Source organism: Corvus hawaiiensis, chromosome 21 (assembly GCF_020740725.1).
Source record: "Corvus hawaiiensis isolate bCorHaw1 chromosome 21, bCorHaw1.pri.cur, whole genome shotgun sequence".
Taxonomy (NCBI): domain Eukaryota; kingdom Metazoa; phylum Chordata; class Aves; order Passeriformes; family Corvidae; genus Corvus; species Corvus hawaiiensis.
In genome coordinates this window covers 4,131,461-4,145,128 of record NC_063233.1, presented here as the reverse complement: position 1 = coordinate 4,145,128, position 13,668 = coordinate 4,131,461, and the positions used below count along the sequence as shown (strand labels likewise).

Sequence of the window (13,668 nt, the reverse complement as noted above, 5' to 3'; positions counted from 1 at the left end):
CCCACAGAGTCAGAGTTTATCTCACTAAGTTTTTGCTTAAGTTTTGCAGGATACTTCAACAAGTGAATAGTTGGAGGTTCTCAGCTGCTTCGCCATTTGATGGTGAACACTCTGGCTGTTCAAGGACCCTCATCTCCAGAGAGAGAGCAACGTTCCAGCAGAGACTGAGGGTTCCTGATGCTCTTTTTTTTTTTCTGTTTAAAAGGACTGTGATACTTGCTCTTGCAGCTGAGAATTAACAGGCAGAGATCTTGTTTGTCCAGAGCTAAGGTGTCATTGTCCTTGATGAGGAGCTTCTGATAGCTTTTAAAATTTGCTGCTCATGCTGGCAACAGTTAATCCATCCTCCTCTGGGATGAAGAAATCCAGGCTAATCCAAGTTGGATGGATAAGTGGAACAGCCCTGGACTGTACAGTGTCTTAGTGCCTTGGTGCTAGGTGCCATTCTTGGAACTTGGGATGAAGTTTGGGATCATACAGACTCAGGCTTGTGTCTCCAAATTACACCCCCTGCTCTGGACCTGGTAACGAGGGACCTCACTGCTGCCTTTCACCTCCATTCAGGTATGGCTCGGGGACTTCATCATTCAGCCACCCTTTCCTTTGGTGTTTCCTCATCCTCTTAATCCTATTGTGTATTTCTGGAGAGGAAATACTATGGTTGTCAATGCATACATAATGACAATAAATATTTCCCTGATTTTTTTTGGAGAGAGGAGGAGGAAGAGCCATTCCTGCTCCTCAGAGCCCTCACCACAGAGCAGGTTGGGGTTAATGCCATTCCCTGAGCAGCATCCAAGCCTCACAGGGAAAGATGAGAGCAGGGAAATCCTTCCAGAGCTACAGGGGGTCCCTGCAGCGGTGGTGGTGGAGAAGGGGTGTTCAAGTGCCCTTCCACCACTGAAGGATCCTGTGTCTGGAGCTGGTGGACACAAAAGTTTGTGGAACAGTTGGACAAACTCACCTTGTTGCTACACTACGTAATTAACAGCATAACTTATAGGGTACAGCACAACCTCCAGGCAGCCCTCTCCACAAAGTGTCTCTGGGAAGCAGAGTGATGGAAGATGTCCATTCCAGACCTGGGCAAAGCTGTACAATCAGTAACATCTGATCCCTGCTGTGTTCCTACCACCTCCTCTTTACCTTGTTTTCCTCATTGCTCAACATTTGTTTTGCCAGAATAAGATGCTAATAAAATCACGCCTAGTTACCAAATTGGTTTTCAAGTGTTGCATTCCAATTATAAAAGCCTAATTCCTCCTTCCACCCACTGAACCTTTTTGGTATTAACAGGCTTTACTATGCAAAGTCATGCAGGGGCTGTTTCGTTTACAGTAATTAAATGAATGTCAATTGTTTTAGTTGTTTCTGAGGGAGAGTTCTACATGAGTATTAGCATGTTCTGCTAACCCTGATGTTCTGCACTTCAGGCCTGCTGCAAACCCTTGGGGGTTGACCACTGACCTGAGACTCCTACCCAGACATGCCAAGTGCATCTCAATGAGACTGAGCTCTTTTTCTCAGTTTCTATGGAACCAGCGGAGCGGAACTAATATAGCATCCGCATATAGATGAAAGAATGAAGAGGAAAAAGGGCTTTACAGCTAAATTAATTAAGCAGATGTACCTGTCTAATTAAAGATGCACTGTCCCTTTTGTACCCTAGCTGCAGTACAAACAGTATTTAAATACACTCTCTACCCATTTCATCTATCAAAATATTTAGTAGGAACGCTCAGATGAAGGTGATATTAGCAAGATGAGCTTCCCATGTATTATTAATAGAAGGGCTCCCAATTATGCACGAATGCTGCAGCACATCTTCATAGCAATGGCAGAAAACCCAGCTGCCCAAGCAGTCACCAAGCAGCACATTTGTAACAGGTAGGGCTGTTAAAGATGTCCTTGCCCAGCTGAACAAGAGGGTTTGTGGCTGGGTCCTGTGCCTGGGAGCAGCCTCTGCATCAGCTTGGTGCTACAGACTGGGTTTCTCAGCTCAAGAGGCACCAGGGACTCAGATTGCTTGGATTTGGCTTTCTTAGATTTCAAAGACACTTATTCTGAGACTTTAGAGCCGCCCTCAGGGCTGGAGAGTCCAATTCCCATTCATCAACACCCCTCCGCTCCCAAAAGTACTGAAAATTTTGACTTTAAATTCTCATAAAATAACACAATATCCCCATTGCCACCTGGACAACCAGGGTCTTTCCACCTGAAGTTACAGGAGCAAGAAGGAAATATGGCCTGTACATTTTTCATTTCTCCAGATAGATTTAGACACACACAGTCAAAGACAGCAACAAAGACCCAAATTCTTCAGCAGCAACAGGACCAGAGCAGTCACCTAAACCCAAAAGGCTTCTGGAGGTCTGTTCTCTCTGCCCACATCTTCCCAGACACTGAGGCTTCCACAGGAGAAACCTGAAGCTCTCCCCACGCTCTGGCAGGGGGAATTCAGGGAAGAATTCAGGGGAGAAACAGAGGGAGACATAACAGAGGCATCCAACCCAGTTCTCTGACCACAGCACAAATCATTCCCCTTTTCTACAGGCATTAAGGACGTGCATTTCCACAGCCAGAGTCTGAGACAGCCAGCAGCCTTTCACCAGAGACCTTCCAGGTAAAAAAAACTTACCTGAGTATTCATTGCTGCCATATCCAGCCAGAGAAGGAAAAAAACCCAAACCCTGGGCACCAACATGCCCAGGCACAGCTCAGCCAGAGCAGCCACAGGCTGGGAGCAGAAAAACCCCAGGAAAACAGAATTTAGTGACCCACCTGCAGCTCGTTATGTCCTTGACTGGGTTCTGAAAGTGATGGACCTGCAGCCAGTTTTTCCAGGGCTCTGGATATCCTGTCCAGCTGTTCTGAGTCTTCCTGCCCAGCAGAATGGGGACAGCCAGTGCATCTGCAGAGGGGTTTGTCAGCACTTTTTACGAAATCTGAGTTAACATGGGAGTGAAAACTGCCCCCGACCTCAAACACTGTGGTGAAAGTTCACTGCAGAGCTGGGAGCTTTGTTTTTCTCTTTGCTTTAGGGTTTGATTGCAGGGACAGAGGGACGCAGGGAGTGCCTGGGTGGTTTTGGTGGAGAATTAAGACACAAACACATCTCACAGCTTTAATACTCCAACTTGGATTCATGGGTCTTACATAGTAAAGACAAAACTACTATTCAGAAACGGAAAAAGATATTTGAATTAAACACAAGGACTTCCCCAGCCACAGTGTTTCATATCACAAAATATCATATCATTCATATAATCACGAAACAAAAGCCAAAAACCTTTCCCCTAAAGCCCAATTTCTTACCCTCTGTACTTCACTCAGCCTTGGTGAGCTTCAGATTTAACACAGCTTGGCTGACTTCCTCTTCCCTGGTGATAACCTGCCACTTCAGCAACCAGACTGCAAGTATTACAGGGAAAAATTTTAAATCAACTCTTCCAGAAACCATCCCTTCTAATTATAAACTTCTAATTTTTTTACATGGAAGGGGCTTAATGATACAGCTTTCTATGAACTCAAAGACAGCATAAGGGTCTTGGTCAGCATTGACATAAAAGGCATCTTGGTAAAAATCCTCCAGGGCCTTGACATTCCTGTAATAGATTTCCAGGTGCTTCTCAATATTTTCTTCCTGGTCTTTGGGGTTCTGCCTGAGCCGGGCCTGGATCTCTGGAGTGGGAGCTGGTCTGAATGTAGTGTGGTATCTGCAGAGGAGAAGAAATGCCACGGTTTCAGCTCAACTTGAGGACACAGCAGCCACTTCTGCAGATTTTCCATGCTTTTGCCTGTCACAGTGCCTTGGCCTCTTTCTGCTCTAGGTTGGGGTTTTAAAACAAAGACTGGAAATTTCAGGGCAAGTCATCTGTCATTGCTGCCCTCAAGAATCCTGGATCTTCAAAGGCCAAGGGTTTCTCTGGAGGTGGCACTGGTAGTGTTTATCTGCTCCCCATGAGGAGAAATCTCTATTACATGTTCAGTGCTCCAGGTTCAGAAGCATTTCCAGATCTTTTACTTGAAATCTTTGATTCCTGTCTTTAAAAAAGCATCAAAAAAAGCCTTAACTTAAACACAGCCCCGTGTCCAGCATTGCTGGGACCTTAAACTGTGTTTAAGGCTCTCAGACATTTGATTGCTAACATCTTTATGTAGTAGCTGAAGGTAAAAAGAGGTTAATTCACCGGAGGCTTTGGTTATTTTTAATTTTCCAAATGCTGGAATTTGGCTTCCCTCAATTCACACTTGTGGGTTCCCTCAGTTACTTCAGCAGGAAAGAGGATTTCCATCCTCAGAGTCCTGTAGCAGCGCCACAGCCCAGCTCACCTGACACCAAAGGAATTCTGATGATGTCCCTGCATTGCCAAAGGCTCCCATCAATCTCTAAAAGTTCCTTTGCAATCAAGTGTTTAAATTCCCTGTTAGAACTGGCAATCCTGAGTAAATGTCTCCTCTGCCTCAACACAAAACCAGTTTATGCCTCTTCCTGTACAGCCAAATTTTCTGAAACTTTTTGGGATAGATGCAAAACCAAGGAGGGAAGCAGAGTTTGGGTCTCTGCAGAGCTGCATCCAACCATGTGGACACGGAGTTCATTCCACATGGGAATGATTTAGGGCACAGCTGAAGGCCACTCCCTGCTCTGCCCTGCAGCCAGAGGGGCAGGCTTTACACGGTGCCAAGGATTAGACACAGCACCTAAAACAATTCAATTCACGGAGAATTTGTGAGGAATAAAACCCAGAGTGTGAGAGGGAAGCGTGTGAACTGGAGCAGATACTGAACAGCCTAATCCTAATGATAAGAAATGCAAAGATGTGGGAATGATTTGCTTCAGCCTGTTCCTTTCTGCTGAACAACCACATTGCTCATTACTAAAGCAAAGAGAGCAGTTACAGCAAATCACTGCTGCTGTCACAAGTTAATGCTGCACCTCGAGTGAGATGTCTGAATAATCATCCACCACTTTGGGACAAATCCATTCTTTATGGCCTTAATCTTTGAGGGTTCAGGATATGTCTTTGATGCAATAGGATGTGTTCAGCCTTTACGAAAGCAAAAGAAGGGTTTAAAATTTAAGTGAGGGGAATCATAAGACCAGACCACGAGTGAAGTTGTGAACACATGCCAACTCCAGCAGGTATTTGGGAAGATAAATTTATTTGTGACTTATTCCCTGGAAATCGGGTGGAGAAGGCAGGAAAGCTGAAGGTCACTGGTGAGACAAGGGGATGTGATACCAATGAGATGAACCAACCTTACAGTGACTCAGTGACTCAAATGAGTTTGCTCTACTGAGCAGGAAATGTGTTAATACCTCCCAGCAGACAGGACCATCACAGGAAGTAAAATGCAGCAAGTTTTCCATTTTCCCCAGCTGGGAACCCTTCAAAATTCCCATGGGAATGTCCGAAAACCATCTGCATTTAGGCTAGGTTTTAGACATCTTCCCTCAGCCTTATTTTACCAACCAATTTAGTTACCATTAAAATGTTAGAGCTGAGCTGTTTGCTGCTGTAGATTTCAGGCACCAGGATTTAAAACCCCCCTGTTCTGAGGAGCTGCTGCAGCAGGAAGGTGGGCTGGTGCTTCAGGAGCAATGAAAGTTTGAAGTTTTCTTTTAAGGAGTCCCTAAGCAGGAGTACAGTATTGCTGAGCTCCTTAGATTTCTAAGAAGTCTACTTGGTGCTTTCATCTCCCTGACAGTCAGAAAAATGTTACACACGAGCCAGGAGTGCTCACCTCTCCCCAGTGACGGGATCAATCCTCCGCTGGGACAGGCGCTCCATGATGGACTCGTAGGGGAGATTAAAGAAAAACACCCTGTGGAGAACACAACAATTAAGTGCATTAACATCCTGAGAACATCACTTGTGACCTTCAGAGGGTGAGTTAATCCTTACCCAAACGAAGAGCAGTTGTGGCAGTGGAAGTCCCCCCCCCCGCCCCCCCCCCTCACCTGCAGTGTCACAAACACGAGCACGGGATTTCTCTGTGGCTTCTCCTCAGGTTTTGTTTGGTCTCCAGGCTCAGCAAGGCAGGAGATCTCAGGCACAGGGACTGTGAGTGCTGTGTGCTCTGACAACACACTGTGGGGGGACACCGGTGGGGGAATTGCAGCTGGAGCCTCTCTCAGTCTGTCCCAGCCCCCTCTCCACCCAGCACTTCCCTCTGAACTCCTCTGGATCCACTTCCCAACCCAACCAGTGAACAGAATCACAATGACATGCCCCAAAAGGTAAATAAAAAACTCTGCTGTTCCTGTCAGGGACAGAGAAAGAGCTTTTCTGCCAGAATTATGCATTCCTCCAGTGCCCATAAGAGGGATTTTCCTCTTGCTGTTTCAGTCCACTTCCACTCCTTTTGCCCTTGTCTCCCCCCAGGGTGGGTCCTCTGCTCTCCCACTCCTGCCCTGCGTCCTTCAAAGCAGGATGAGTGGTAAGACAGAACACAAACCCCATGATGCTGCTGGCAATTCCCTGTCCCTTCCACCAGCACTGCCAGGGCATGGGGAGCAGCTCAGCACGGCTGGGCCTTGCTGGTGACACTGCTGAAAGGAAATATTAATGCTGAATGCTTTATTTGAAGATCAGAATCTGCAATTCCCATTGAGCCTGAGCGAGTGAGAGCTGCTCAGCATCTGAGACAGGCAGCCCCACGGTGTCACTGGGGTGGGTTCCACACCAGGAACAGCTTTTCACCGGGGGATGGAGCAGGACTTGCCAACCCACTTCACACAGGTGACACAGATGCCCTGACATGGATGAAGGATGCAGAGCCAGAAAACAACATGCCCCACATGCACCCAGACACATCCCACTGCTGCACACAAACTGTTGTGCCCATCTCACATTGATTCCCTGTCCTTTTGGTTCATTATAATGGTCTTGTTAATTTTATATTCGTGTTCAAAAGCTTTTCAGCAGAAGAATCTTGACAAACTGCTGATCTTGAGCAGACACAAGTCCCCTGTTCCCCAGCTATTTGAGGCAGAGCAGATCTGCACAAAGACCACATTTAACAATTAGCTCAGAACAAAATAAAAAATAAGGCTTCCCTTTGAACCTATGAAAATAATTTTTCCCAACGAAGCACAACCTGAAGGCTGTAAATACATCTTTCTGTACAACACACCTTCTCCTGCTGCTGCCTTCAAGGCCAGGCTTCCTGTTTTCATTTTTGTCTGCTTCTCACAGGAGATACTGCGTGGTTTAGACATTCACCAAAGGAACATTTTACACTGACTGGGTGGGATCAGACCAGATGAAAGGCTGAGCTTTACCTTGGCATGCACATAGCAGATTACTAGAATCCTTTGTAGGATTTAAAGTTATGAAAATCATCTCTCTTTTCAAATGTTTACAGATAATGACTTCTATTCACACTGTGGTAACAAAATAACAGCCAGGAATAAAACATTCAAGATCTTGGAGATTCCAAAGACAGGAAAAGAACAACAGTTTCAACGCTCTTTTATCCCTTACACTCTTAACATTTTGTTTTTCTTTGTTTCTGTTGCCCAACAATGGCACAAAAACGTGATTGTCAGAACAGGTAACATCTGATGATATGTCTCAAGATGAATATTCTAGTAGAGAGGAACAACATTTATACAGTCATGATAATTGATACGGCTTCCTATTATATCCTGAGATAAACAAACCCACTGAAGGATAACCTGGCATATCAAGAAAGCTTGTCGTAATTCATAGTTAGGAACACAAAAAGTATTATGGTATTTGAAACAGAAGAGCCTAAAAAACTCCACTTAAAAAGCTGCCAACAAAATGAACTCTGAAAGCCTTGTCTGAGACTCTCTTCTTTTTGAAACAAGATGCTGCTTATTATCCAGTCTGGTGTCACCATTATAGAGGAGTGTAGGGGGAAGAAGTGGGAGGGTGCAGACATCCCTGCTAATATGGATTTTTTTCCCCCACACGCATTGTGTAACAGCACACACAGAATTCACTGCAGAGCAGCGCAAACTCCCAATCCAAGAGTCCTTCCAGTGGAAGGTGGGATGCCTTACCCTGCCACTCCACATATCTCCCATAGATAAGAGAAAACACTCCCCAGGGCTGTCAGTTTAAAATTGTTCAAAAGCAGGAAAAAAAAAGATGAAGGGGAAAACCACTGACAGAACTACAGTCTAGACTTAAAATACTTCCAATTAGAAAGCTTTATTACCATTTTGAAGGAGACACATACCCCACACAGTCTATTATGCCACCCCAGCAGGTTTACTCACATGAGTAAAGCCTATTTACATGGATGCAGGCTGGGGAGTGTTAGCCTTGGCTATCTGATACATCTCCTGTAGCTCCTCAAGGTATTTCTGAGTAACATTTGGCCTCTGTCCCTCTCTCAGGCTGCTGTGACTCTGATCACATAACAAACTTGACCCTCCAACTGCCCAGGTAACACATTTATTGGATTTCTCTCAGAAATCCTCACAACACAGAGGGCTGCACCCATGACCTTGATCCAGCAGTAACTGGAACAACTCCCTGCAAGCACTGGATTCCTCTCCAAGCAGAGCTTGGCCCCTTCCACACAGCGAGCATGGTTTCCTCACATAAATGCATCCTCTGTAAAGCTCACTTTAGGAATCAGCCAGGCTTTGTATGTTGTAATATGTCACAAGTCCTATCAAGGGGAAATATGAAACAGATGTCATCAGAATTGGTAGACAGGGAGGCGAGGAAACACAGCCTCATATCAAAGTACACGACATTACCCTGCTGGATTAGCATCCAGCACAGCTCCTCTTCCAGAGCTCCCAGTTCAGCTGCAGGAGGGGAGTGGTGTCAGTCAGCAGCAAGGTGAGGGGAGGGCTGGGCAGAGGGGCACCAGCAATCCTCACTCCTGTGCCACAGGGTCAGAATCCACCTACGGGCAACCAAAAATCACTGGCATTGGCTGGAGACTGTGGGGAAAACTTGGTGCAGCCTCTGAGCTCTCTGAGGACAAACTCTGACTCCCATCGAGTGAAACCAAGGGATTCCTAAGCACAGCTCTGTCCTCTCTCCTTTGTTCCATCTCCCAGGGGAGAGATGTGGGAAAAGGTCCAGTCCTGTCAGCTTTTACAGATAATAAAACTGTGAACACAAATGTTAAAAGGCACAAAAAAATCTGTGTGTCAGAATCCTGCCTCTCCCTCACTGTACTTGACATCACTTATCTAATCTAGTGCAGCTTCCAGATACATTAGAGAGATTAAATTCCAACAAATTAATAATGATGATGACACCTTCACTGTGTACCCAGTCAAATGAGAACTTGCTGCCTTTGGATGGTGATGAAATGTGTTCCAGCCCTAACAGCTGGAATATAACGCCATTTTCCTACCAGCCATCTGGCATTCCAAAAGAGTATTCCAGCCACTTCTGCCTTCTGGCTATTCAGCCAGTGTCATCGAAGAGCCTGGAGGTCACCAGGGCATCCTGATGCTCCCCTTGGCAAATGGAGAGAGGAGAGGGAAGAGCAGGGGTGGCAGAGGTGTTATTTCACTCCAGATCTGAGACAGCATTTTTTTTGGAAAAATGTGTCCCAACCACGCCATAAGTGAAGGAAGGATATGTGACCTACACAACAGCATTCGGCTAATCCTGAGCTGCATTTGTTCCAGATGGCAACCAACCCACTTAATCCAAGTTATTAACAACTGGCAGTGCTCAGTGCTGTCCTCACAAGAATTTATTTGGTGGTGGTTTTCCTGTTTTCTGGCTATAACGACACTGAATTCAAACACCTGTGAGGGAAAAATTAGGAGTGTTGCTGTAAGAGAAGCAGGTGCTGTGTGCCTGAATCCTGGAATCCCTGTGCTAGGGAATAAGGAATGCTAAGGACAGTCCCTTTCCAGGATGGCTGCACTGCCCTGCCAGCTGCCTTCACATCTCTAGAGAACTGAAGCTCTGCCTGTGAGCCAGGTCCTGTCATTTAAGCACAGCTGCTTTATGAGGCTGACCTAGATGGATCCAGATGTTGGCTGTTCTAGACTTGAGCTATTTACTGGGGTCAGATTCTCATCCTTGGCATTTCCCATTACTTGGAGTTGCTCTGGATTGACACTGGTGGAGTGGAGCCTGAAGCCAAGCCCTTTTTATAGAACTATTGTCTGTGAAATTAGATCTATACCAGTAAATCAAATTCATCCCTTGTTTTCATTTAAGGATGTGAAGACAACACAACAGGATATCTGAGACAGGATCCTGATCTCTACCTGGCTTTTAAAAACAGGCACTACTGACTTGCTTGTGGCTATACCAGGACCTGATCAAGCTTTGCAACAAAGTTAGGATGCTTGAATTAAAACAAAAATACACCACCAGCCAACACTGGGCCACTTTTAATGCAGCTTTTAAACTTTTGAGTTGAAACTGCAACTTTAAAAATAGTAAGCTATTAATCTTTCCCTTATTTTCTTGACTCCTATATATCTTCTCTGTCGCAGGCAGGTACCAGCTGCCATATTCCCATTCTTCACGCTCTGCACTCTGCAAAAAAAAAGAGGCCCCTGCTGGCCAATTCTTGTTTAAAATTGTGCATAATTGATAGTGGCAAATCTACCCCAGCTGTGTCTAAAACCTCTCCAGGGGCAAGAAAAACACTCTCTGTGACTGTCATTAACTACTAAATTAGCAAGTGCTCCTGGCAGTTTACAACGTACCACATCAGTCTGCTTTAAAATAAAAAAGAATGTGAAGATCAGATGCCTGTGTGATCTCAAAGTTACAGCAAACTTTGCTGCCAGAACTTTGACAGACCCTCAGCTCAATCAGAGCAAAGAGATCAGGAAGGAGAGAGTGGAAGAAAGAGAGAGGAAGAGACACAAAGTTACCTCCTCTTCCAGGCAGACAAATAGAAAATGTCAAATTCAAGGCTAGAAATAATTGTGCCTTTCATAAGGCACAGAACATCTTACTCCATATGGAGACATCAACAGTGTTCCTGATGCTGTGGCACAGTTCCCCATGGAAAACAACTCTCCTGGAGGACTCTGTTCTGCCAATGCACTGGCTGTGAGTTCTGTAATTGAAATATAAAGCTGAGGAAGAGATGAGGCCGTTGAAGTGGAAGGATGCTGTAGGTCCTAAAAGGCCACCACAGGTACAATCCTTGTGTGATCCCTGGCACAAACACAAGCTCATCCCTCTGGTTCACAGAGCAGCCAAAGCAGGCGGGGAAGGGAATCACAGAGTTCTCACAAATGCATGGAAAAGCCTTGGGGGGCATCACGGACTGAACTGGCAGAGGGACAAAACCATCCCTAGAAACTGTCCTGAATTCAGGCAAACTCTAAGACTCTCATTGTTAAAACTGACCACATTCTTTGGTTTTAAAAGTTTCCAAAAGTGCACAAAACTGTACAAACTTCTGGATTCTACAAGCCAGACAGGAGTGGGATGGCAGCTTTGGCCATGGTACAAAAAACATCTGCATTGCAAAAAGGTCTTTTCCTTGGGTAGCACCACTGAGTGATCACAACAACATGACAAATCAAGTTAGTGGTCCAACTTGATAGGTACAAGGAGGTTCAGATTTGAGTCCCAGTGCCTAATTCCAGCTAAAACCCTGATCATTTTGTTTCTGTTGACTTTCCAGCCAGAGATACCGACTTGGATCAATCAGTTCCCCTAAATAATGTCCCCTTCCCCAGGGTATAAAGACACCTTGAACCTGAAACCTTGGCTAAGCCTCCTCTCAAGCACCATGGCCCAGACACAGGATCCCAAGCACGTTATATCTCCACAGTTACATTCTGCAATCCCAAATCCCCTCTTAAAAATTAAACCTGGTTACACAGATCCCATCTACCTTCTCCCAGCCTTGTCCAGGGGTCACTGCAGCTCTCACCAGGTGCTTTGCCCATGGGTAACCACACTACAACGGCCCTGCTGAGGCTGCACCACTGATTGGACATGAATCACAGTTTATTCCCTACCCTAAATACTCCTCTTGCATGTCTCTGCAATGGATAAAATGATCCTTATCTCTTATTTATGGAAGGAGCTGTTGGGAGATTTTATTCACTGATTTCTCTCAAACTCTGGGATATCTTCTGATGAACGATGCTTGATTCTATTTTGGGAAGCAATTTCACCCTCTAGGCTTCAACCATAAGGGAAAATACATTGCATAAACACTAAAACACAGGTTAATCAGCACAAGTGTTTTGCTCATCGAGCTCTTACAGTGATTCATGCAATGACAAGCTATTTCCAGACACTGGATCTTTTCAAATGGATGCATTTCTGTCGAATAACTACAAAAGGCAGCTAAGTGGGGCACTATTCCCAGGACATGGCTGCTGGCCAGGGCTGTGAGATGAACAACATCCTTCATGGCTGCAGATGTTCCTTCCCTTCACCAGCAGTGCAGAGTAATGACTCTGGTAGATGTTTTCCACCCGCAGCTGGATGAGCTGGGCTGCACCAGTGCAGACAGCCGAGGTGACAGGGTCCCTCCCGTGTCCCACCCCACCAGCCCGGTGGCTCAGCAGCGTCCCAGCAGGTGCCACACCAGCTCACACAGGGGGAACAGGCACTGGTGCCTGTCTGGCAGAACAATGGGCTGGGTCTGGAGCTGGGATAAAGCAAAGCAGCTCCATGGATTCACAGCAGCAAGGAACTCCAGGCCTTTGGGCAGCCAGAGCCCTTCCAGTGGTCTGCAGGACTCGGGTCTGTGCAAACCTTACAGAGCACAGTGAAAGGCACACAGAGACACAGCAAATGCCTTTGTAGGAGTGGCTTCGATGCATTTTTAAAGCTTCTTTTGAGGAGGCAACATTAACTCTTTCCATGTGTAATAAGTAGCTTGGATGCATTAATACCTCCATTCAAAACTGCTTTACATTTCTCCCCTCATTTCTATTCTTTGCCTCCTCCTTATTCTCAGCTGTTATTCCAGCATCTTTGCATTCCCCCTGGAGTTCATTCCAGCGGTGCTTTATGAATCACAGAATAAGATGGCAGCCAGCAGTGCTTTAGAGAAGTGTGGCTGGCACGATTTCTGCCCTGCACAAGGTTAATCAAACCCCTTCTCAGATAATCCACAGCCTCCGCAGCCCCAGAGGCCTGAGGTCAGGAACCTGAGCCCTCTCCCCCAAATGCAGGCGTGTTTCCTCAGATCCCTGCAACCCTGCCCTGCAATAATTAGATTCTGCAAAGCAAATCTGGAGCAGAGCAACAACTCCAGGGTTAAGCACCAGCAAACTCATCTCAGGACTGATGCCTTTGCTACCTGTCTGCAGCTTTGCTCCAGCACCTCCTGCTCCTAACAAGGAAGCCCATACTTTTTGTCCTTATTAAATAAACGGAATCAAATTTAGAGTAAATGATGTTTAACCCCCACCCCCAAGATTTAAACACTAACTTTTGTCGTTAGTAAGATATTTGGTACGTAAAAATAAATAAAAGAACTGACACCAAAAAAGTGTATGATGTGGGGGCAAGGGGAGGGAATAAAAGAATGGATTATAATGTGTCATTTTATATATGTGTCAAAGGAAACCAATTTCATAATAGGGAATAAAAATTCCCTCTTTAAATACTGTCAAATAAATCCTCAAATGTAATAGGGTTCACTTCTGGGGAAAGGAAAACTAAATCTGATTAAATATTAATGTGGCGTAGTATTAATTAAGAGAGAAAAAAGTCCATC

At 45.5% G+C, this 13,668-nt stretch overlaps 1 protein-coding gene across 5 annotated transcripts in view; it reads right to left on the bottom strand.

Moving 5' to 3' along the window:
• Nucleotides 1–3,110: 3,110 nt before the first annotated feature.
• The window catches only part of AK8 (adenylate kinase 8), a 76,038-nt gene continuing 65,480 nt past the window's right edge, over nt 3,111–13,668 (bottom strand). For all 5 annotated transcript variants that reach the window (XM_048325297.1, XM_048325302.1, XM_048325298.1 and 2 more), the window contains 2 exons: nt 5,749–5,829; nt 3,111–3,716 (listed from right to left, as the gene is read on the bottom strand). In XM_048325297.1, the coding sequence (XP_048181254.1) occupies nt 3,470–3,716; nt 5,749–5,829 (328 nt within the window). In that variant the 3' untranslated portion in view covers nt 3,111–3,469. The remainder of the gene's footprint in view (nt 3,717–5,748; nt 5,830–13,668) is intronic.